Source organism: Monodelphis domestica, chromosome 1 (genome assembly GCF_027887165.1).
Source record: "Monodelphis domestica isolate mMonDom1 chromosome 1, mMonDom1.pri, whole genome shotgun sequence".
Lineage (NCBI taxonomy): Eukaryota > Metazoa > Chordata > Mammalia > Didelphimorphia > Didelphidae > Monodelphis > Monodelphis domestica.
Window position 1 is genome coordinate 511841223 of NC_077227.1, and position 22628 is coordinate 511863850.

At 39.3% G+C, this 22628-nt stretch overlaps 1 protein-coding gene across 1 annotated transcript in view; it reads left to right on the forward strand.

Moving 5' to 3' along the window:
- Positions 1 to 2215: 2215 nt before the first annotated feature.
- The window catches only part of PBK (PDZ binding kinase), a 38519-nt gene continuing 18106 nt past the window's right edge, over positions 2216 to 22628 (forward strand). Inside the window, exons 1-4 of the mRNA XM_056813080.1 lie at positions 2216 to 2362; positions 8368 to 8469; positions 10309 to 10402; positions 11298 to 11440. Of these exons, the coding sequence (XP_056669058.1) occupies positions 8412 to 8469; positions 10309 to 10402; positions 11298 to 11440 (295 nt within the window). The 5' untranslated portion in view covers positions 2216 to 2362; positions 8368 to 8411. The remainder of the gene's footprint in view (positions 2363 to 8367; positions 8470 to 10308; positions 10403 to 11297; positions 11441 to 22628) is intronic.

Consider the following 22628-nt stretch of genomic DNA (forward strand, 5'->3'; position numbering starts at 1 on the left):
GTGGTGAAGAATTGAAAATTAAAGGGATGTCCATCAGTTTGAAGAATGGATGAACAAATTATGGTAGATGATGGTGTTGGTAAATCTATTGTGCTGTAAGAAATGATGAACAGCATGATTTCGGAAAGAGCTGTTAAGACCACATGAACTGATGCAGAGTGAAATAAGCAGAACCAGGAAAACATTGTACACAGTAACAGCAATATTGTGGAATGATCAACTATGAGACTTAGCTACTATCAGCTATATAATGTTCTAGGACAATTCTTGGGTCATGATCTTGATCAGAATAGCTAAGTCTTTCACAGTTGATCATAGTTACCATATTACTGCTCCCCTTACTTAGCATCAATTCATATAAGAATTTCCAGGTTTTTCTGAAACCATCCTGTCATCATTTCTTATAGCATAGGTATTCGATCATAATCATATACCATAATTTGTTCAGCTATTCCCCAATTGATAGGCATACCCTCAATTTCCAACTCCAATTCCAAATTCCAAAAAGAACTACCACAAACATTTTTGTACACATAGCTGCTTTTCTATATTGTGAACCTGACCCCCCCCCCAAGACAACCAAAATAGTAATAATATTTTAATAGGGCAAGGAGATTATTATGATCTAGGAAGCCACACAGGGTCACAGCACTAGGACTCCATAACCCTCCCCCTCTCAATAAATGCAGAGAAAGAGGTTAATATTTTGTAAAGAGGATGAGGTAAGGAGCAGCTAGATTACTAGAGTTCACAAAGGCTTGAGCAAGATGCAATAGCCAGAGGCTAGGATGCTTGGGAGTGGGCTTCCAGAACTTTAGATTTGGTCCTTTTAAAATTCAGTTCCCTGCAGAGGAAGTTTGTTCCTGGGAAAGAGGCAAAGCCAATTCATAGTCAATCCAATCATTAACTGTCTTTTGAGTTCTTTGTTTTAAGGGGGGAAGGGGAGTTGTGGTGGTGGTGTTCTATCTAGAGAGTCTTTGCAAATAAATGTGGTCTATATAGAGATAGAAATATTCACACAAAACTTAATACCTTCCAAGACCTATTGTGGATGGCTGAAAATGCAGATGCGGAAAAAAAACTGCTCACCCCATACATACAAGTGCTTTCCTGCTTTCCCTTGGGCTCAGGTCTCTGCAGTCCCTCCTTCTCTATCGAAAAAAAAAACAACAACCAACTTTTAAAAAAGTGAAAATAGAAGAGACTGACTGTAGGGGGCAAACGAAGTTAACTAAGGATATTTAAAATCCTGGAAAATGACCACAGATAAGGGAATCTTATATGTATATGTGAGTGTGTATATATGTGTATGTATACATGGGTAAATACACCTATATATTTGATGCACATGTGGATATATGAGCATATGCATATATATACATATATTCAGTGTAAATGTACATATGTTTATACATATCTCTCAAAGATTACAGACAGCTCTCTATATAGACTACACACCATAGAATGCCAGATATTTGATGGAAAGATAGATGTAGGATAGATAAACACTAGATAGACATTCAGATAGGCAGACAGATAAATGGATGACACATGATAAAAGGCAGAATGTTCTTTAGGTAGATACAAATGGATGAATCCACTCTATTGCAAATATGAATAATAGGGAAATAGATTTTGAATAATAAGACATGTATAAACCAGTGGAATTGATTGTTAGTTCCAGGAGTGGGGAGGGAGAGAACATGATTCATTTAACCATGGAAAAATATTCTTTAAAAAATAATGTGAAAAAAAAAACACCAGATGGACGACTCCATCCATCCAATCCAATCCATCCATCAATCTTAATAAATAAACATTTATTAAGCCCCACTTTGTGTCAGGCACTGTGCTAAACCTGGGTATATAAAAAAGAGGTAAAAGCCAGTTCCCACCCCTAAGGAGCTTATAATTAACGGAGGAGCCAACAGAGAAAACAAATAAGGCCAAAGTAACAGAAGATAAATAGGAAATAATTCACAGAAGGGTTAGCAAAGTCTTCCTGTAGAAGGTGGGATTTTAGATGGGATTTAAAGAAGTGTTGAAGGAGACAGAAAGAGAAAAAGATAACGGGATGTCATATATAGGTAAGTTGTAGACAGTAGATCATATATGTTATCTCAACAGAAATACAAAATGATGATGGATAATAATGGATGGGGAGGGGGGAACGGAGTAAGGAAAGGAAGACCTAATCCAAGAACGAGTTCTCTTCCAGTTTGTCCCTCGTCCCGCTCCGTAGAGTGGAGCGCGCGGTTTAAAGTCGTCTGCGGCGGCGGTTGTTCGAATCTCAACGGCTGTAGTTGACTGCGGTAGCCAGGGAGGATTGTTCCGACGCTTCCGCAGACTTGTTCCTGTTCAAGTAAGGCTGGGAGTAAAGGGAGGAAGGTCGGCGGGGTTGCTGGTTCCTGTCGTCTATCACCACTTGTTCCTTCTTCCCTCTCTCCCTTACCTGTTCTGCTGGATCTCTTCTCTCTTCGGGTCGTGGAGTCCCAGACCTCCTTCCTTCGCTTTGTAGAAACTGAAGCCCAGGGCTCACCCCGCCAGTTCGGCAGAGCTGGTATTCGAACCCAGGATTCCCAACCCGTCCTCTTTATGGTGAAGAAACGTGGCCTTAGCTCCAGTGATTGTAAGGTCACTCGATCCGAGATTTTCATAGAAAAATGTGGCATTTGTAAACACTTATGATTTTATCATTCCCATTTTAAATGGATACGTGTTTTTTAAATTCTTTAATTTTTTTCAAACCCATACCTTGTGTCTTAGAATCAACACTGTGTATTATTTCAAGGTAGGAGAGCTTTAAAGGCTAACAATGGGAATTAAGTGACTTGCCCAGGGTCACACAGCTAAGGAGTGTCTGAGGTCAGGTTTGAACTCACTATCTCCTGTGTTATCTGAAATCAATTCACTGAACCTTCTCACTGATTTTTGAAGAGCGTAAAGGGGTTTTGAGACCAAAAAGATAGAGGAGCTCTGTTGTAGAGAGAGAAGTATGTTCCTCAGAGGGCTGGACCAAGTCCCTTCCAACTCTTGACATTCTGAGAGTCTGCCTTCTCTATCCTGTTTCCTCAGTCTTTCATTTTCTCTTGCTTTTTTCTTCCCTGTGTGTGCTTTTAGGTTGGAGAGAGAAACAGAAATATGGAGACAGATAGAAATAAATATACTGAGAGAAAGAGAGGGAAAAAATGTAGAGATACAGAAATAGAGACAGAAACAGGAGAAATGAGACAGAGCAAGAAACAGAAATGGACAAAAAATGCGGACACAGAGAATATAGACAGAAACACAGAAAAATAGAGACAGAGAAACAGAAAAAGAAATTAGAAACAAATATAGTCAGAATCAGAAATAGGGAGACTCACAGAGATATACAGAAATATAGAGAAAGAAAGAGAATGTTATATTTCATTTTTAGGAGACGTATCTAGGAGTTGGGAACATTTGAGCAGTATAGGAAAAATTATGTTGTGGACACTCCATCCACTGATGCAGATCAATGGGACTTAAATTAATTCCTAGGCTGCTCTTCTCTATCCACTATCACATATAGTTTGTGAATTTAGAAATCTTTTAGATTCCATCTGTGGAATGAACAAAAAAAAAGAGCATAGTGTTTACTATGTGCCAAGCACAAGTTCTATGAATTCAAAATCAGTCAATGAGCATTTATTAAAATGTCAAAAGGACAAGGTGTGACAACTGATGCAAAAAATGTTATTACAATTTTATTATGAAATAAAATTTTTCATCCAGTCTACTTTTTTCCTCTTGGAGATTAAAAAAAAATCACTATCAATTGATTGTAGCTTGCTTCTTCAAGGTATTCTTAAATTCTGGTCTTTTTATTAAGCACTTTTTTGTGCCAGGCTCTGTGCTAAGTGTTGAGAATACAAATAATAAGCAAAAAGAAAGATAGCTACCCTCAAAAGCCAACATTCTAATGAGATAAAACTACACACAAGAAGACAACTAACAAGTTGAGGTGGGAGCACTTCCTCAAAATGGAGGTTCCAGGAAGATATCAGTGGGAGAAGAGGTCTAGAGGTGGACTTTTCATGATGGTGAAGTCCCCTGAGACAGTCCTGCTCTCTAGAAGCTTAGGGGGAGACAGTATTGGCATCCAGGAAAGGGACTTTAGATTTGGGGAGTCATTAGGATGCTGAATTTATCAACACAAGGGCCTACTATGACCAGGTCCCTGCCTCCAAAGAATATTTTCTGGTCTGGGGAGAACATGTGTATATACAAAAGTTAATTTGGGAGCAAGGTAGTCAAAGGTGATCAGGGCAAAGCTTTGTGAAGAAAGTCACATTTCAGTTGAACCTTGAAATAAACTAATTGTTCTAAGAGAAGTGAAGAAGTGTATTCCAGGCTTGGGGAATGGCCAGTACAAAGGCACAGGGATGGCAGAGAAAGCATAGTACTTAAAGTCAGAAAGACTAGTTCAGCTGTACTATAGTATGTATGAGGGGGGAATAAAGTTGAATAAAACTGAAAAGATGGTTTGTGGTCAAGTTCTAAAGGACTTTCAATGATAAGATTTTATATTTGATCCCAGATATAGTCAGTCAGTTAACATTTATTAAGTACCTGCTGTATTCAGTGGTAGTGATGGTAATGGTGATGACAACACAGTCAGACTTGCACTTTATAGGAAGATCACTTTGACAGTTCTGTAATAGATGAATTGGAGTGGGGATAGACTTGAAGCAGGGAAACCAATGAGGAACTTATTGTAGTAGACCAAGAGTAAGGTGATTGGGGTCCTGTACCACAATGACAACTGTGTGAGTAGAGAACAGGGAATCTATATAAAAGTTGTTAGCCTTGGCAATAAATTGGATAAATGAAATGAGTGGGTGTGTGTTGTGTGGTGAGTCAGGGATGATATTAATATTGTAAGTGTGGAGAATGGTGGTGCCCTCCACAGAAATTGGAAAGTTCAAAAGAGGTATAGATTTGTGGGCAGAAAAGATAATGACTTCTGTTTTGGACATATTGGTTTAAAGAATTTATGGGACATCAGTTTTCAGGTGTCCATTAGGCAATTGGTGATGGGAGACTGGCAATCAGGAGAGAGGTTAAGACTGGACAAATAGGTATTAGAATCATCTGCATAAAGATTATCACTGAATCCACAGATGCTGATGAGAGCACCAAGCAAAAGAATAGAGAGGGAAAAGAGGAGAGGACCAAAGACAGTCTCGGGGAGACTCATGGTTAGTGGGTAGGACCTAGATGAAGATGCACCAAAGCAGATGAGAAAGAGCAGTCAAGTCAGCACCCATTTATTAAATACTTTTGCCAGACAGTATACTGAGTTATAGAGATACAAAGAAAGGCCAGAAAACAGTTCCTGCTCTTAAAGACCTCACAATTTAGTAGAGGAGACAACATACAATTAACTCAGTATAAACAAGGTTCTGTACAAACAAGGTAAATACTGAATACATTAAAGATAATCCCGGAGGGAAGGGAGGGAGAGAAAGTAAGAAATTGTTAGCTAGGTAATTAGGCATGGGGAGCAGTCAATGAAAAGTTAGGAGTCTTGTTGAGGGAATATTAACAAGACCATTAATTTGCAGAGAATATGGATGAGATTAAGTTGTTAGGAAGATTAGAAAAGTATGAGGGGATCAGTTTATGAAGGCAGACCCCTGAGCCTTATGAAGATAGGTTTGACAGTGAAGATTGTACCAGAGTAGGGAAAGACTAGGTAGAGAGGCCAATCAAGAAGGCTACTAGAAACGAAGTGATAGATGATGTCAGTGTCAGGAGGAAAAAAGGAGGTGGATGGTGGGAGTAATAATAGGATGAAGCTTGGCAGGGCACAGTCTTCAACAGAAAAAGATGGCAAGAGAAGAGGACAGTGTACATTTAAATTGATTCAAAGGACCAAACTGACAAAAGCATTATTTTTATATTCAATGGGAAAAGGTGCTGAAATCCTTGAAAAAGGAGGAGAAATGACTGATAATTCAGTAAACTGCAGCTATAGTAATTTTGACTGAGTAGAAACTGTTGGATGTGTGAATGGGGAAAGAAAAGGTATAGCTGGGGGATACAGTGTCTTAAGAGGGGAACATATTAGCTTTGTGAGGGCTAATAGATAGTAAGTGTGAAAGAAAGAAGTCCTAAATTTAAAAAAGGAGTTTGTTAATTATGTAGAGGGAAGGAGTGGGCAGGATTGAATATCATACTGGGTTGAGGGAGGAGGGGACAACAGAACATAAGGAGGGAACAGGGGACAGTTTCTCCCAAATGATTGTTGATTAATTATTGCAGAGTTAGAGAAAGAAATAGGAAAACCATTGGGGGAAGGGTGGGGTAATATGTGAAGATAGTAATAGATTTGTGAATGGAGAGAAATTCCCAGACTCAAAGATATTGCAGAGGGGCAGCTAGGTAGCATAGTAGATAGAGCACCAGTCTTGGAGTCAGGAGGATCTGGGTTCTATGAAAATTTTAACACTTAACATGTCAAGACAAGTTTAAAACAAAGGTACTTCTGAACTGTATCTCTTCTGGGGTGATGGGTGGAGTTCTCCCTACAGGGCTGTAAGAAACTGTACTGGTGCTGTACAACTTGTACTCCTGGCATCCTGAGGACCCTGCCCCCCACTCCCACCCCTGTCCAAACTGAGTTCAGAGTCCCCCAGATTAGAGGGAGTCAGAAAAGTCATGTCACAAGTAGCATAAAGTGTACTAGGAAAAGGAAAGAAGTATCGGCCTTTCATTCTTCAGAACCATGTAGAGAGGAGGTGGCTAGGAAAGCATTGGTTAGCCCTAGTGTGGTCTCACAGGTGGCTGGGGGGAGGTGGCTAGGAGTGTCCCAGCGTGTACAGTCAGACTCAGGCCTTCCCAGGAGAGCACCTTGGTGAACCTGAAGTCTGCCTGAGAAGCTGGCACAGCTGGCCGGGGAAGGAGGCATGTGAAGGGAATAGCTAACCAGATGTGACTGGTGCCTTTTCTTCCTCTAATCCACCTTTTATTATTTAGTAAAGAATAAATTAAGATACAGTCTTTTTTTTCTTTTTTTTAAATTTTATTTAGTCAATGTAGAACATTATTCCTTGGTTATAAGAATCATATTCTTTCCCTTCCTCCTCTCCCCCTACCCCTTCCCTTAGCCAACATGCAATTCCACTGGATTTTACATGTGTTCTTGATCAGAACCTATTTCCATGTTGTTGGTGTTTGCACTAGGGTGATCATTTAGGGTTTATAACCCCAATCATATCCCCATTGACCCATGTGATCAAGCAGTTGTTTCTACTCCCACAGTTTTTCCTCTGAATGTGAATAATGTTCTTATAAATCCCTCTGTTGTTCTGGATCACTGCATTGCCACTAATGGAGAAGTACAATATTCTCCTGGTTCTGTTCCTTTCACTCTGCATCAGTTCCTGGAGGTCATTCCAGTTCACATGGAATTCCTCCAGTTCATTATTCCTTTGAGCACAATAGTATTCCATCACCAGCATATACCACAATTGTTCAGCCATTCTCCAATTGAAGGGCATCCCCTCATTTTCCAATTTTTTGCCACCACAAAGAGAGCAGCTATGAATATTCTTGTACAAGTCTTTTTCCTTATTATCTCTTTGGGGTATAAACCCAGCAGTGCTATGGCTGGATCAAAGGGCAGACAGTCTTTTATCGCCCTTTGGACATATAAGATACAGTCTTCAGAGAATTTTAATTTTAGCAGCTTAAATCTGACCTCAGATACTTCTTAGCTATGTGACCCTGGGCAAGTCACTTAACCTAGATTATCTAGCCTTCACTGCTCTTCTACCTTGGAATTGATAGTAGGACAGAAGATATGGGTTTGAAAAAGTAAAGTAAAATAAAAATATGCAGAGTTGGACCTGGCCTGAATCTGTTTCTTAACTTGAGAGTCAGATGGAGAGGGAAGTTTTTCAGGAAAGATATTTATCCTCTCAGCAGCAGAAGGCTGTCTGTGACTAGGCTTGGGTTCCAGTATAGGTAGCCCTTTCTTTTAGTATAGCTAGTTAGTAGAAGCACATTATGGTGTGAAAATAGACCTTTCCAGACTTGTAATGCTTGTAGTAGGGTATGGCTTTGTGTCATATTTTTCTCTTGTCTTTTAAATATAGCATTGAGGCTGGGAATCAGAGTACTTGGGTTCTTTTTCCAGAATTGCCATTAACTAGCTCTGTGACCTTAAACCAGTCTAGCTCAGGTTCTCTAGACTTTTGTTTTCCTTACTTATAAAGCTGAAGCCCAATGTGGCTGAACCAGATGATATTTTGAGTCTATTCTAACACTGAAATTACATAATTTTCTATGAATGAGAAGCATATTCTATATGACTAATCATTTTTTCTTTTTCTATTACAGAACCTAGGGTGTGCTGTGTTTTGTTTTGTTTTGTTTTTTAAATAATGGAAGGACCAAATCCCTTCAAGACACCTAGCAAATTACCTGAGAAGAAGAAATCTTGTAAGTTCAATGAACAAGGACCTACACTAAGTGTTTGGAATACCAGACCAAAATGACATTCCTTACCCTCTCAAGGACCTTATTCTTTTGAGCAAGACAACATGTATATGTATAAGTAAATACAGAGTATTTAGGAGGAGGCACTCCCAGTTACTCTTGGGTGGTGATATTATGTATCCCATTCCACTAGTAATTCATGAATGAATCAATTAGTCCCTCTTATGTATAAACATATATTAACACTCTGTATAGTAGATCTGTACTGGGAGAAATGAAAGCATAAATAAATCCTTGCCCACAAAGACTTTGCAATCTAGGAAGAAATTACTATACTGAATACAACTAAGCCATAATAAAAAATAAAATGTGATAAGTTTATTTTATATATTTTTAAAACTCTTAGCTTCTGTCTTGTCTTCTTTGATACAGTCAAGGTGTCTTGGCATTGAAGGTGCAGCTGCCAAGCCCTTGTCAATGATTTATAGACTTAGAGTGAAAGAAAGAAGTTCCCTGTCACTGGAGCACAAGTTTGAAATCTTAGCCTTTGTTGTCTTCAGTGATGGCAAGGAGTCCTACGTGCAAGAAATATGATTGTTGAGAGTCCTACTCTCAGCCCTAATTAGCAACTTGGAGTTCTGTCACTGAAGGATATGCTTTAGTGACCCTGCTTTTGTTTTCCCCAGAGAAGAGGGATAGCAGTAAAGCCACCTAGTCTACCTTGTCCATGGAGGAGTGGCCAAGCTCATGGTCAGAGCCCAGGAGCTAAAGGAAGGTATTAGTGGTCTAGACTCAACTTTTTACCCATCTAAGAGTTTTGGTTGGATTCTGGACAACTGCAAGAGTTATTACATGAGGCTTTATTAATGGCACGTTGACTACACCAACAGAGGCCAGTGATGAATGTGAACAAGGTTTAGAGACTGTCAACGCAAGCAGCAAAATCTTAGGAAGGAATAGGGAAGGGAATGGAGGAATAATCCAGGAAGAGGGAGGGAAATTAGATAATACCTAAGGGAAAGGATAGAAGAACTGATTGCCTAGTGTGAGAGACAACAATATAGTCAAGGGACTAGAAGTGATTTCTCTGCAGGCCAGGAATTTGAATGGATTTTTAATAGTAATCTTCAAAGATGTTCCTCACCTATCTACTTGGTATTAGGGGCCTATACTCAGTTCAGGATAAGGGAAGGCTCATCTGATATTCAGACCATGGCCATCTCAAACAGTGATGGCCTTACACCAAGAGACACCAAGGTGTAATAGTTTCTTATTGTATACACAGCCAAGGAAAGTGAGAGAGAAGGAAGGGTTCAGCAAGCTAGCTAGTAAGTTTCTACAGCAAATTAGAACTACATCACAAATCAGTTACAAGATGGACCCAATTTACAAAATTCAAAGATTTGTATATTGTTAGTATTAATTCATATGTTGAAAAATGATTGTGGTTTCTTTTTCTCTGCCATAGTGTCCAGAACTGAAAAAAATATTTAAATATTGATTGACCATAGCAAATCACAATAGGATTCTCACCTTTCCAATTGTGGCTATAATAGGATCAGGGATATTAACTTGCTATCCACTTGTTGCCTTACCTATCTTCTAACAATACTGAGGGAAATGTTTGCATTCACTTTATTTGAAGAATTCCTTTGTGTGGTTCATTGGTAGAGCTGTTTGACCATGTTTCATTTGTGTTCTACAGATTTAGTAATCTCACTAATAATTTCCTGTGTTCAATGTTTGAATTTTACATAAAATGTTATTGTCAATGATAGGTCAACATGATATATTTGTAAAAGTACTTCAAATATTGATTTATCTTTATTCTTTTATATTTAGCATGCTTAACTCCATCATCTATAGCTATTCCAGCTTCTCCATTTATGAAAAAGCTTGGCTATGGCACTGGAGTAAATGTTTACCTTATGAAAAGGTAAGGAATACAAATAAACATTTTGCATAGAACTCTCGGTCCAGTCTGCTTTTTGGGGGGAGAAATTGAGACATTTATTACAGAAATAAATTACTTAGCCATTCTGTTATTCACAAGGCCTATAAATATTAGGGTACTGAGTTGTTGTGAGTAGGGCTACTACCTGAGATCTAGAAAATTAGGAAACCTTACTGCCATTGTTTTCTCCCATCCTTCCTCTGTTTTTCCATTTTTGTCACACAACTTTTTTTTTTAAAGCCTTACCTTCCGTCTTGGAGTCAATACTGTTTATTCAGAAGAGTGGTAAGGGCTTGGCAATGGGGGTCAAGGGATTTGCCCAGGGTCACACAGCTGGGAAGTGTCTGAGGCCAGATTTGAACCTAGGACCTCCTGTCTCTAGGCCTGACTCTCAATCCACTGAGCCACCCAGCTGCCCCCCACACAATTATTTTCGAGACAGAAGATAAAAAGATTCTCGGCTTAATAACACTCTCATATCACCCCCTCTGCAAAGAAGGGATCTTTATCTCTCTTCTTTAGGATCACACTTGGTTGTTATAATAACAATTTTGATTGTTTTATTCTTTCTATTTATATTGTAGCCATTACATATTGCCCTGTTTTTATTTGCTTCACTTTGCATCTGTTCATATAAATCTTCCTATTTTTTCTTAATCATTTTTCTTAGCATAGTAATTTTTTGCTATACTTATGTGCCAATACTTGTTTAGCCATTTCCCAATTGATGGACATCTATAAAAAGTATTATATAAACATTAAAATAACTTTCTCTACTTAAAAGTAGGACATTTTGGTAGGTCATTTGTTTTTAGTAGTTTCTCATCACCTACTCTAAACATTCTACAAATATTATATATAATATTTGCTTTTTTAGGTCTCCCAAAGGCTTGTCTCGTTCTCCTTGGGCAGTGAAAAAGATTAATTCCAAATGTAATGAACATTATCAAAGTATATATCAAAAGAGACTAAATGATGAAGCTAAGATTTTGAAAGACCTTCAGCATCCAAACATTGTAGGTAAGCTTAAAGAAGTTTTAATTTGAGAGAAGTATATAATTTTATTCTGTTTAACCACCAACTATGTGTTCTTAACCTTTTTTGTGTCATGAACCCCTTTGACAGTCTAGGAAAGCTTAGGAACCTTTTTTCAGAAAAATATTTTGTTGCCTGCTGTGTTAAAATTAATGGTTGGACTAGATATAAGAGAATGTGGTTGCCGAAATTAATATTACTCAAGTCAAAATGACTTTATAGCAGTTTTATTAAAAAAATGTAATGAGGGGGCAGCTGGGTAGCTCAGTGGATTGAGAGCCAGGCCTAGAGACAGGAGGTCCTAGGTTCAAATCTGACCTCAGCCATTTCCTAGCTGTGTGACCCTGAGCAAGTCACTTGACCCCCATTGCCTAGCCCTTACCACTCTTCTGCCTTGGAGCCAATATACAGTATTGACTCCAAGATGGGTGGTAAGGGTTTTTTAAAAAAAAAGTGTAATGAGTGAAAGTAGAGGAATGAGAAAGAGGGTAGAGAAGGTATCTATGCTATCACACTAGATAATTACCCCGACTCTGTTTGAACCAGGCAGGGCTCATTAACCCTCACCCAGAGGGCTGTTGAGCCTGAGGACCCGGTGGTAAATAACCACACCACCTCCTTTGGCAATTAATCTCTCCAGAAGCCTAGAAAGGAGTTGGCCTTTTCACTCACCCTGTGTTAGTCTAAAGGGGAAAATCCAAGATCTGTCTTACCAAATGCAGTTCAAGTGCTAGAGTCCCAACTCCTCCACAATCTAGATTCAGGATAAAAAGGTGGTCACAGGAAGTTTTTGCCACTTTTAAAGACCCTTCTTTGCATCACTTCCTGTGCCTTCCCCCACTTTTACGGGGACCAATAACAGTCTATAACTTTGCTTAGGACTGCTGTCACCCCCTTTAGCATGTGGGTTGTGGACCTCCCCCACTTTAACGTAAAATAAGGTGTATAGCTTCTAGTGATTAAATTTAAAAGTAGGTGAGGGAAGAGTTAATCCCATCTTCACACTACATTCTTCATTGAATGAAATGTTAAATTTAATTTAGAGGTTGATAAAAATAAAGGTGCAACTTTTTCCTTTCCTTTTGAAGAACCATGAATTCTAGATTACAAACCCTTGGTTTAGACAGTCCTTTGGGAATGTCCCTTTTATAAGTTTACTGACATTTTGATGTAGTAATCCTAGAAGAATTAATAGTTTTATTATGCTCTCTGATTCTGATCCACCTTCACTGATAAATTTTACTAGGGGTTGGTAAAAAAAGTTAATATGTAAATTATTATTATTCTGTTATAAAATTTGAGAATTAGAAGGCACTTCATCCATCATCTACTTTGTCACATACATGACATAGTTTTGCTAACACAGATTTATACTCTTAACCTTTTTTTTTAAAATCAAGAACATATTTGCCTTTTCCATTCTTGTGTTTATCTCCTGTTTTCCACATCTGCCAATTCTTTCAGCCTTGAAGATGTAGTTTATCTGGGCCAGGTGACTTAAAATTCAATAATATCAGCTAGGTGCTGTCTTACTCTTGGAAATCACCTTTCTATTAGTCATTTTTGTTTTGACATCACCCATGCAAAGGTCATTTCCTCTGTCTTTGGCAGAGGAAACAAGCAAAAGAAGAGTCAAGCATTTATTAGTCCTTGTAAGCTCCCATCCCTTCTATGATCCTCAGTTTTTCTCTTAATGCTTTAAAAAAAAAACACCCCCAAAAAACTTGTCCTTGACTTCCTTTGACAATTTCAGTTCATTCTGAGCTTTAAAGCTACTAACATTGTTTTTAAAAGACCATTCCATTCATTCTTGTCCTTTGGTTTTGTTGGTTTTTTAAATTAAATTTTAATTTTTTACCATAAAAAAAGAATATTTCAAGCAAAGCAATTTCCTTATTAGCCATGTCCAAAAAATATTTACCTCATTCTGCACTTTGAGTTCTTCATCTTTTTATGAGGAAGTGGTTTGTAGGTGCCATTGTTAGTGTTAAGCTAAATCTATGATAATGAGAAACTGAGGCATGAAAATTCAAGCTTCATTTATTGGCATGGCAAGCAGCTACCAATAATAGAGGTCAATGGTCCCTCATGTGACAAGGAAATCACTTTAAAAGACTGACATATATTAATTTAAGGTCGCCAAGGAATTCAGCTATGTAATTCCTAAATGAAAACTCAAGTCAGCAGTCAACCTTTTATGGAGTTTAATTACAAACAGGATGAAGAAAGGTATTAGAGATAGAGAGAGAGAGGGAGAGAGAAAGGGGAGAGAAGGGAATAGGGCTTAAATACCCCTTCTGTTTAGGCTGGGCCAAAAGGCCCAAGCCCTTAGATAGCTGGGGCAAAGAAAGGAGATCAGTCCCTATTACTCACGTGACCAAAATGGAGAAACAGTCTCAGGGGCCTCCACCTCCAGCTTCCTTCAGAGCCAACCCTCAAAGCACCACCTCTCAGACCAAAAACCTCTCCAACCAACCACCCTCAGTCCTCAGACCCTCTCTCTTTAAGGAAACCATCCAAGTTCCCTCCCCTCAGTTCTCACATCTACCAATCACTGTCCATGTCTTCCCTGTGCCAATGGTGGCTCTAGCTTAACCCAGGACCGCCCAGAGGTCTGTGGCTTTGCACATGTCTGTTGAAGGTTATATTTTCAATAATTAAATCTTGATCCTTTGCTGCAGTCCTTCCTAAATCCTGTTAGGACTGAGTGGGGTGGAAATTGTATTTTCCAAGACCTGGTTCTGTCATTCCAAGTATCTCTATTGTATCAATTCTAAAATCAATCATGACTCAAAAGAAATTCCTGTTCTATGCTTAAGCATAGGTCAAAGCCCTTTCCATTGTTCAGCAAAAGGTTTCTGTTCTAAAGTAATCTTAAGAAGGGAGGAGGAGGAACCTCCCATGCCAATGGGGTTCACATTCCAATAGAGTTCCCACTATCAATAGGAAATTTTTCAAGTATGAAATTTCCCAATGGTGAAATTTCCAACATTTATAAATCTAAGAAATTTTAAGGTTTACACTCAATAACCAAAGACCCCTAACACAGAAGCTAAATACATAGTTTAGTTGTTGCATAAGGTCCCCCCAAATTAAGATTGATTGATTCTTTTTTTTTTTATTATTTAAACCCTTACCTTCTGTCTTGGAACCAATACTGTGTATTGGTTCCAAGGCAGAAGAGTGGTAAGGACTAGGCAATGGGGGTCAAGTGACTTGCCCAGGGTCACATAGCTGTCTGAGGCCAAATTTGAACCTAGGACCCCCTGTCTCTAGGCCTGGCTCTCAATCCACTGAACTACCCAGCTTCCCCCATGATTGATTCTTAATCATGCTATCTGATCAAGTCTTTATCCATCATGATGACTAGAAAACCCAAATTTGGATTCTGCTCACCTCACTGCATTGGCTTATAAAAGTCTTCTAAGTTTCTCTTCATTGTTTCTTATAGCATTATAGTATATTCCATCACATTTATATAATTTGTTTGGCTATTCCCTAATTGATGGATACTGTAATTGAGTAATACATTGTATGAGGATAAGACTGCAGAAAACCTGGGGAAAAGATGCAATGAATGGAAACTTGGAGATCCGTCCATCAAGGAAAAATTCCAGGGGAGAATGTGACCTGGAGAATGCAGTTAAAACAGGAACACACAAATTGCTTGGGACAGACTAACTCTTTTTCCTGAGACCATTGTGAGAGAGAGCTGAGTATTCCTCTGTATTTTGCAGTTTTTGTTTCAATTCTGTCATTTCTTTTTTCTACTCGTTATGATTTTCCCACAAGTAAGATACAGCTTTGCAAAGGTCAGACAGCATTATTGTGTCATAATTAGGGAAGTAGTTCTTTAAAAAATTCTTTAGGGTTAACCCTTAGGTGCAGCCCCTAAGAAATTGTCTCCTCACGTGAGCCACAGACTCCTGAATCTTTCTCAATTCCCATGATGGACTCGGCAGTCTTTGATAGGCAATCAATAAAAGTAGCAGGATGTTCTAAGCTGTCTTGAATTAGTTTATCAGACTTTCCCCATGCATTGGGATTTGAGCAGAACGATTTAATAACTTGGAGAAGATCCTCCTGCATTTTCTGAGATATGTTATGCATGCAGGATTTGAAAAGTCAAAATCTTCCCTCTGTTCCTCAGTAGGCCAGCTAGTTAGGGTGTTATCAGTCTAGTTCTCTCAATGAATTGCCTATATTTGTGGAGGCTAAATAATTCAGAGATAAGGAACTCTGCATCTTCAAAACTTGCCTCAAAAAATTTTAAGTGCTCTCTTCAATTCTTTGTCAAACTTTAGAACTCTACGGCATATGGAATCAAGTTCCTGTGTTGTAAACTGCTTTTGTACTTTTGAATTGTAATATTTATAGAGAAAGATGGGTGGATAAGAAGAACAGGGGATACAGAAGGTTTGTAGCAGGGAATGGAGGAGTTGAAGGGAGAGAAGTGAGGCAAAGGAGAGAGATGCTCCCAGCTTATAAGCTATTTTTGAACAAAATGGGGTGTCCGAGAAATGGGCCACTTATGATAGCCTCAGGGATGTCTTCTCTATGGATCAGTGCTAAAGATGCCCCAGAGCAGGTAAATACTGCTCCTCCTGAGAGACAAGCCTTTTCCCAGACTTTGGTCTCTCATCAGGGGTTCGATAAAGACCATTTGTAGTTGAATGACTGAACTGTGGTTCAGCTTCCTCTAAATCCCCTGAAAAGATATTCCATTTATCTGACTGCGATATTCAAATAAGATAATTTTTAATAACCAGTTCGGAGTGGAGAGGTATCAGGGAAAAAGGAAAGAGTCTTTCTCAACTGTGGAGCTGAGGCCAGGCCTCACGGGCTGGTAGAGGGTTTCTCTTATTCTTGTGTACCCTATATCTGTGCTAGTTTTCTTAATTTCAAAATCATAGCAGTAGACAGCAAGCAACAAGGAAAGTTCTGACTTTCAGAGCTGGTTGGGCCTGTATCTTCAGGCTGAAGAAAATAGAGGCACTTCTATCCAGAGATGAATAAGAAAAACTCCTCTCCCTTCCAAGGCCAGGAAGGAAGTGCTCGTCACCAGACCAACTGCCACTCCTACTTGCCCCTTCCCCCACCAACTGTCAGTCTTGTCAATTTCTTCTCTCTCTAATATTCCCACTGTTGCTTGTTCCAACACAGTGGCAGAAAGTCCAGAACTTGCTTTAGTTTTCTTTCCACAGAATGAAGCACTCCTACATTATTTGAAATCTTAGCAATATCTCTTACTGGTAAAATTTTCTCAACCTCATTGTTGTAATCAGTGCTTTTTTTCTTTGCCATTGTCATGTGTTCCTGTCTTTTGTTTTTTTCCCTTAGCCTTCTTGTTATCCTTGTCCTTAAGCCCAGTATCTTCCTGCCTATTTCCCACCTTAGCCTGATCTAATCCTTGTTTCTTCAGAAACTCCTCACACACAGTTTTTACTAGTTATTCTAGGTTTATATCAATCACCATAATCTGGGCTGCCTTCTTTGGTGTTAAGAACTTGAAAATATTTCTCAAGATAGGTGAAAGTCTGTATGGCAACCATAGTGAATACATACATCTGTGTAAGGCTTTGCCATATCACGGTGTCATTGTTAAAAGGCATACTCATTATGAAGGAAGTGGAATTGGATATAAGCCCAATTGTATCCTTCATAAAGTTAGTCACAACACTATACATTATGTTGTAGATCCAATAGCAAGCTATGACAGGAAGCACCATCATGCCACATGCTACCTACAAAAACATTTTTCTTCTTATGTAACTTTCACTATTTGAGGGGATAGAATAAGCCCTTTTCAGGGTGCCAAATTGTATTAGGTAGTTATTTTGTTAGGTGGTTTATGGTAATAGGGGTCTGCTGAGCAAGCACACACGGTAGCGAAGAGACAGGCCCTGTCTGCTTCCTCCCCTCCCACCAACTCCGTTGTTCTCTTCCGTTGGAGTGAAGGTGAGATTCATGCTGAGTAAGTTGACTGAAAATCTAATAGATAGTTATCACTATAACTATAACTCACTCTCTAAATTTGTTAGAAACGGGGTTTGTTTTAAGGAAGGAGGGGAAAAGGAGGTTGGATAGGAGAGATGGATTAGGATTTCCTTAATCTAGAATAAATCTTAAATTGAATAACTAAAATTATATAGTCTTATAGGAGGGATGTCTTTAACAGTTTTGAAATAGTCTTCAGAGTCAAACTCCATTATCTCAGAGAAGAAATTAGTGACCAAAAGGTAGAGGAAAATCCTCAGCTCTCTCTCCCAATGGTCTCAGGAAAAAGAGTCAGTCTGTCCCAAGCAATTTGTGTGTTCCTGTTTTAACTGCCTTCTCCAGGTCACATTCTCCCCTAGAATTTTTCCTTGATAGACGGATCTCCAAGCTTCCATTCATTGCATCTTTTCTCCAGGTTTTCTGCAGTCTTATCCTCTTACAATGCCCCTTCAATTTTGAATTCTTTGCCACCATATAAAGAGTAGCTATAAATATTTTTGTATATACTTAAGAGTTTGTTTTGCTTAGCACTAATCCCTCCCTTAATTACATCCCTTTATTCTTTGTTTTTAAACCCTTACCTTCCATCTTAGAATCAATACTGTCTAATTGACTTCTCTGTGGCAGTCAAAATGGCAAGTGAGATCCAACATTTTTTTCTAGTTCTCCAAACACAAACACATGTACCCTATGCCAATCTAGAGAGCATGTCAAACTGAATTTTAATCAAGAAAGCCAAGAAAAAGTCACAGTGAGTTATTTTAGCCTCAAGAAGCTACAGACAGAAGTCTCTAATTAGCTTCCTTTGTACCCCTGATGATACGGTTCAGAGGGGACAAATATCCCCTCCCTAGGTTAGAATGTGAATGGGATAACAAACTTGGGTCACAGTGAATGTGCATGCTGCTTTTAATTTTAAAAGGTCTGATGGAAGTAGAGGCAATATGGCAGAATGATAAGAAGCAATGCAGTGAGCTCCTTTCCACAAACCACTTCAAACAGTTTTTAGAGAAATACATCAAACTCAATCCTGATGAGGAAATCCCAGAAAAAAATCACAAGTTATTTGTCCAGCCCAACTTGCCGTAAAGGGACAGGGAGAGGTATGCAAACACTGGGAGAAGCTGTGTACCAGCACAAAAGGTGTTCTCAGACCTATACTGGGGCTCTACCATACATATTGAGGCACTGCAAAGGAGAGCTTTGCAAATTGTTCATCCCCTACCCAGTTATTCATCAAAGACCCAAGCCAACTAAGAAGGACCTGCAAAGGAAAGGGTGACTTTCTTGGCTAGGAAGGTCTTGGGTAGTATACTGAGAAAGGAAGTTCAAAAACTAATAGCAGTAGTGTGGCTCAGATCCCTGCTACATAATGGAGTCTTATTCTCAGAATCTAGACCAAAGGAGAATCTACAATTCTGCCACTGAACCAGTAGTTTTTCAGCTGCTGATGGAGCCTACTCTTGTACAAATCCTTTTCCTGTTCCCCTGATTTGAGCTCTACAAGTTTCTGACCTGGATTTGGGTCTGAACCCTTATAAATTTCCCCTCTTTAGGGTTCCATCCACTGGACTTAGTGGTAGACTTAGCTGCTACCTGCAAGCTTGAAAAGCTCTACTGTATCAAAATGACAGAAGTATAGGCATCTCTCTGGGTTGTAATTCCTGCCCTGGCTTCATTGCAAGTTTTAGAACTAGAACTAGAAATTAGCACAGGGATCTTGCTATGTTCCTTAGGTCAAAGCTACACCACTGCTGTTTTTATGAATTTGCTTCATGCTTAGTACAAAGCCCAGGGTCAAAGATCACTTTTTTCCCTGCATTATCACTCATTCCTCATTATAGGTTCTCATCCAGTCCATCCTGGATCTGTGACCACGAACTGTAAAATGAGCAATAGAGCTGTTAGCTGACACTCTTTCTCTAGTTTAAGCCTCTCTGTACTGATTCTGGTATAGTTTCTCCCTGACTTAGAATGTTCTTCCTGGTGGTCAGATTCCCATCCCCAGTTTCTTTCTCCCTATGTTAACCTAGTTCAGTAAAATGAGTCACTGATTTTTTTTTCTTGGATTTCCCAATAAAGATTCAGTTTGATGATTTAAAACAATGATGGTGAACTTATTGGCACGTGTGCCAAAAAGAGGACCCACAGAGTCCTTTCTGTGAGCATGCTTGCAGTCACCTTCCAGAGTTAATTACTAGATAGCTAGAGGCACATGAGGCAGAGCTATTCCCCCTTCCCTCTCTATGTGCCTATATTCCTCACTTCCCCCACCCCTCTGCCCAGCAGCTATTGGGAGCACTTCCTCCCTCCTCTGTCTGGAATAAGGTGCAAGGTTGGGGTTCACATACTATGTGAGGGTGTGGTGCAGATGGCAGCCTGTTGAGTCTGTGGTGAAGATGATTCCCATGGTGGGGTTGGAGAGGAGCTAGGTTTGATGGGAGCTGTGAGATTTAAAATGGTTGAGGTCTTAAACTGTAGTGATTAAAATAGTGGAAGATATAAATTGTGATAGATATAAGAGAGGGTGAGTAATTTGACTGCAGAAATATGTTTCACTACAGTGTCTTGGGTTTTAAAATCAAATATAAGGTGGTCGCCAGGGAAATATTCCCAATTATTCAAATACCCAAGTCAATTGGGTTTTATAGAGATTTTAATTAACAATACAATGAGTAATCAAAGAAAGAGAGAGAGAGTAAGAAAGGAATAAGTATGAAGGGTTTCAAGCCAATATGGCCTAGACCTGAGTCTTAAAAGAGAAATCAGTCAGTTTTTTTTAACACTCACCACAAGGTCTGACTAAACAATGATACTAGTGACACCAGGCCAGCGTCCTTCCTCAAAGAGTCTTCCAGCCAGAGATTGTTTCAAAGGGCCTCTCTCAAGAGCCTCCAGAGCTCCTACCCCAGAGGGACAGAGCCCCTCAGAGGAGCTCCTCAAGGAGCTCTCCTTCAGAATGAGAGTCAGAAATCATGATCCCCGAATGAGATCCAAGCTCTTATTTTTAAGGGCAAAATCTCCTCTGTCACCTCCCCTAAGTCCTTACATCTACCAATCACTGTAGATGTTTCTAAAGGACCGCCCATTTTGAATTCACAGCTGAGTAGTTTTAATCTCTTTAGTAAGTCAGGAAAAAATGTTGCTGTGTTGACAAATTTCATTAGAAAAAACCTTATCACCCTTTTAGGTTTAAGTAGTTTACAAGTTGCCCCACCTTTATAGGTACTCAGTATCCCATTGTATCAATTCTAAAACAGTCATGACTCAAAGAACTTCCTGTCCCTTCCATAAGCATGGATCAAAGTACTTTCATTGTTTAGCAAGCCGTTTTCTGTCCTAAAGCAGTCTTAAGTAGGGTGGAGCAGGGACATTCCCAAGGCAAGGAGTTTTCACACTTAAGTAGAATTCTCACTATCTGCTAGGGAATTTTTTTTAAGTAGAAGATTCCCCAATGGGGGAAACCCCTAACATTCATAAGTCTGAGAAATTTTGAGGTTTATAGAGCATAGCTCACAGTGTTTCACATAGTTGAAAGAGAGCAGGGTGTTGGGCCCACTCTCTTCCAACTCTCCACATATACCTCTCAGCACCTCTCATCACTGACCCTCTACCTAATGGGAGTGCTTCCTCCCTCCCTCCCCTGTCTGGGGTAAGGGGGTAAAGGAAGGGGCATGGTACTGGAGGGGGTGGGGGGAGCACTCCATTTCTAAAAGGTTTACCATCACTGTTCTAGACCTTTGGGGAGGAGTTAGATTTCGGAAGTAGCTCACTGTACTTCTCCCTAATCTTCTCTACCTTTGTACATTTCTTTTTAAAATCAAATTTGATGCATTCTGTGCATCCACATCAGTCTTTTTAAACAAATCTCGTTTTTCCTTTTCATTGGAATTTTGTTCTTAAGCATTTCCCATCCCCTGTAAGAGTTTAAATTTATGTTTTATGCTAAATATGAGAATTCTAAAGTAATATTGTGGTTGCCGATTTAAAATATCCCTTAAGTCAAAATGATTGTTTAAGCCTCTCTTTATGAGATAGGAAAGACTGAAAGTGGGAAATGTAAGAAAGAGACAGAAATTACTGCCTAGCTACAAATATCCTAAATTTAATCCTGTCTCCAGACCACAAATGTGAATCTGAAAGCAAATCTCACCAGAATCCAAAACCCTAATTAGGAAGCCAAAATCTGAAGAGCCAGGAGATGCTGAAGAATCCTCCAAGAATCTCACCAGAACTCAACGCTGAAAGGAGTGTCCCACCAAAGCGCCAATGAGCAGAGAGGGTCTCCTCACTGAAGAACCAAGGAAGGAATCACTCTTACCACTGCAGTATCCAAGGGAAGCATCTCTTCAAGCACCAAGGCAGGAATGACTCCAAACCAGAAGATCCGAAGAGAGAAGAAAAAGAAGCCTTGAATCCAGAATGCCATGGCCTTTTTATAGTCCTTTTTCCATATTATTTCCTGTCTCTTCCCCTTTTCACAGGAACCAATCACAGCTTCCAAACTGCTTAGCCCTACCCAGGTCTTGGCAGTTCCTTTGGAGGTGAGAGTTTTTGACTTGTGAACTCTTCTACCTAGTGATTGGTCAAGTGTTAAGTAGGGGTGTTTTCAGTTTTTGATTGATTAAACTAAAGGTTGCTGATTGATTACTTTAGAAATACCAAAGAGAGATAATTCTATCTTCACACCCTCTTGGACTGATTTTCCCTATAGCATTTTAGTCCATAGGATTCTCCCCATATTTCTGAAACCCTTGAAATTATTTTTTCTTAATATAAGGGTTCATGTTAGATTGTATCCAGATTTTTTTTTCCTCTATAACAGTCTGGAAGGATGTCTAGAGTCTGTGATGTCTAGAGTCAAACAAACTCCTTAGTTTGGGCCAGAACCTGACCCCTTCTTGCCTCTCCAATTTTCTCATGCATGATACCACTCATTTGCTACCATCTAACCCTTCTGACCCACTTGTTGTTTGTCATGCATGAACTCCATTTCCTATCTCTATGCTTTCCCCCTTGTTCCCCATTCCAGGAACACTCTCTCTCTCTCTCCTCATGTTTCCCTCTCAGAACACCTAACTTTCTTCAAGAATGAATTTAAACACCACCTTATATCTTCCACCTACCTGTGATTACTTCCCATTCACTCTGTATGTTTCTTTTATATGCCTATTTA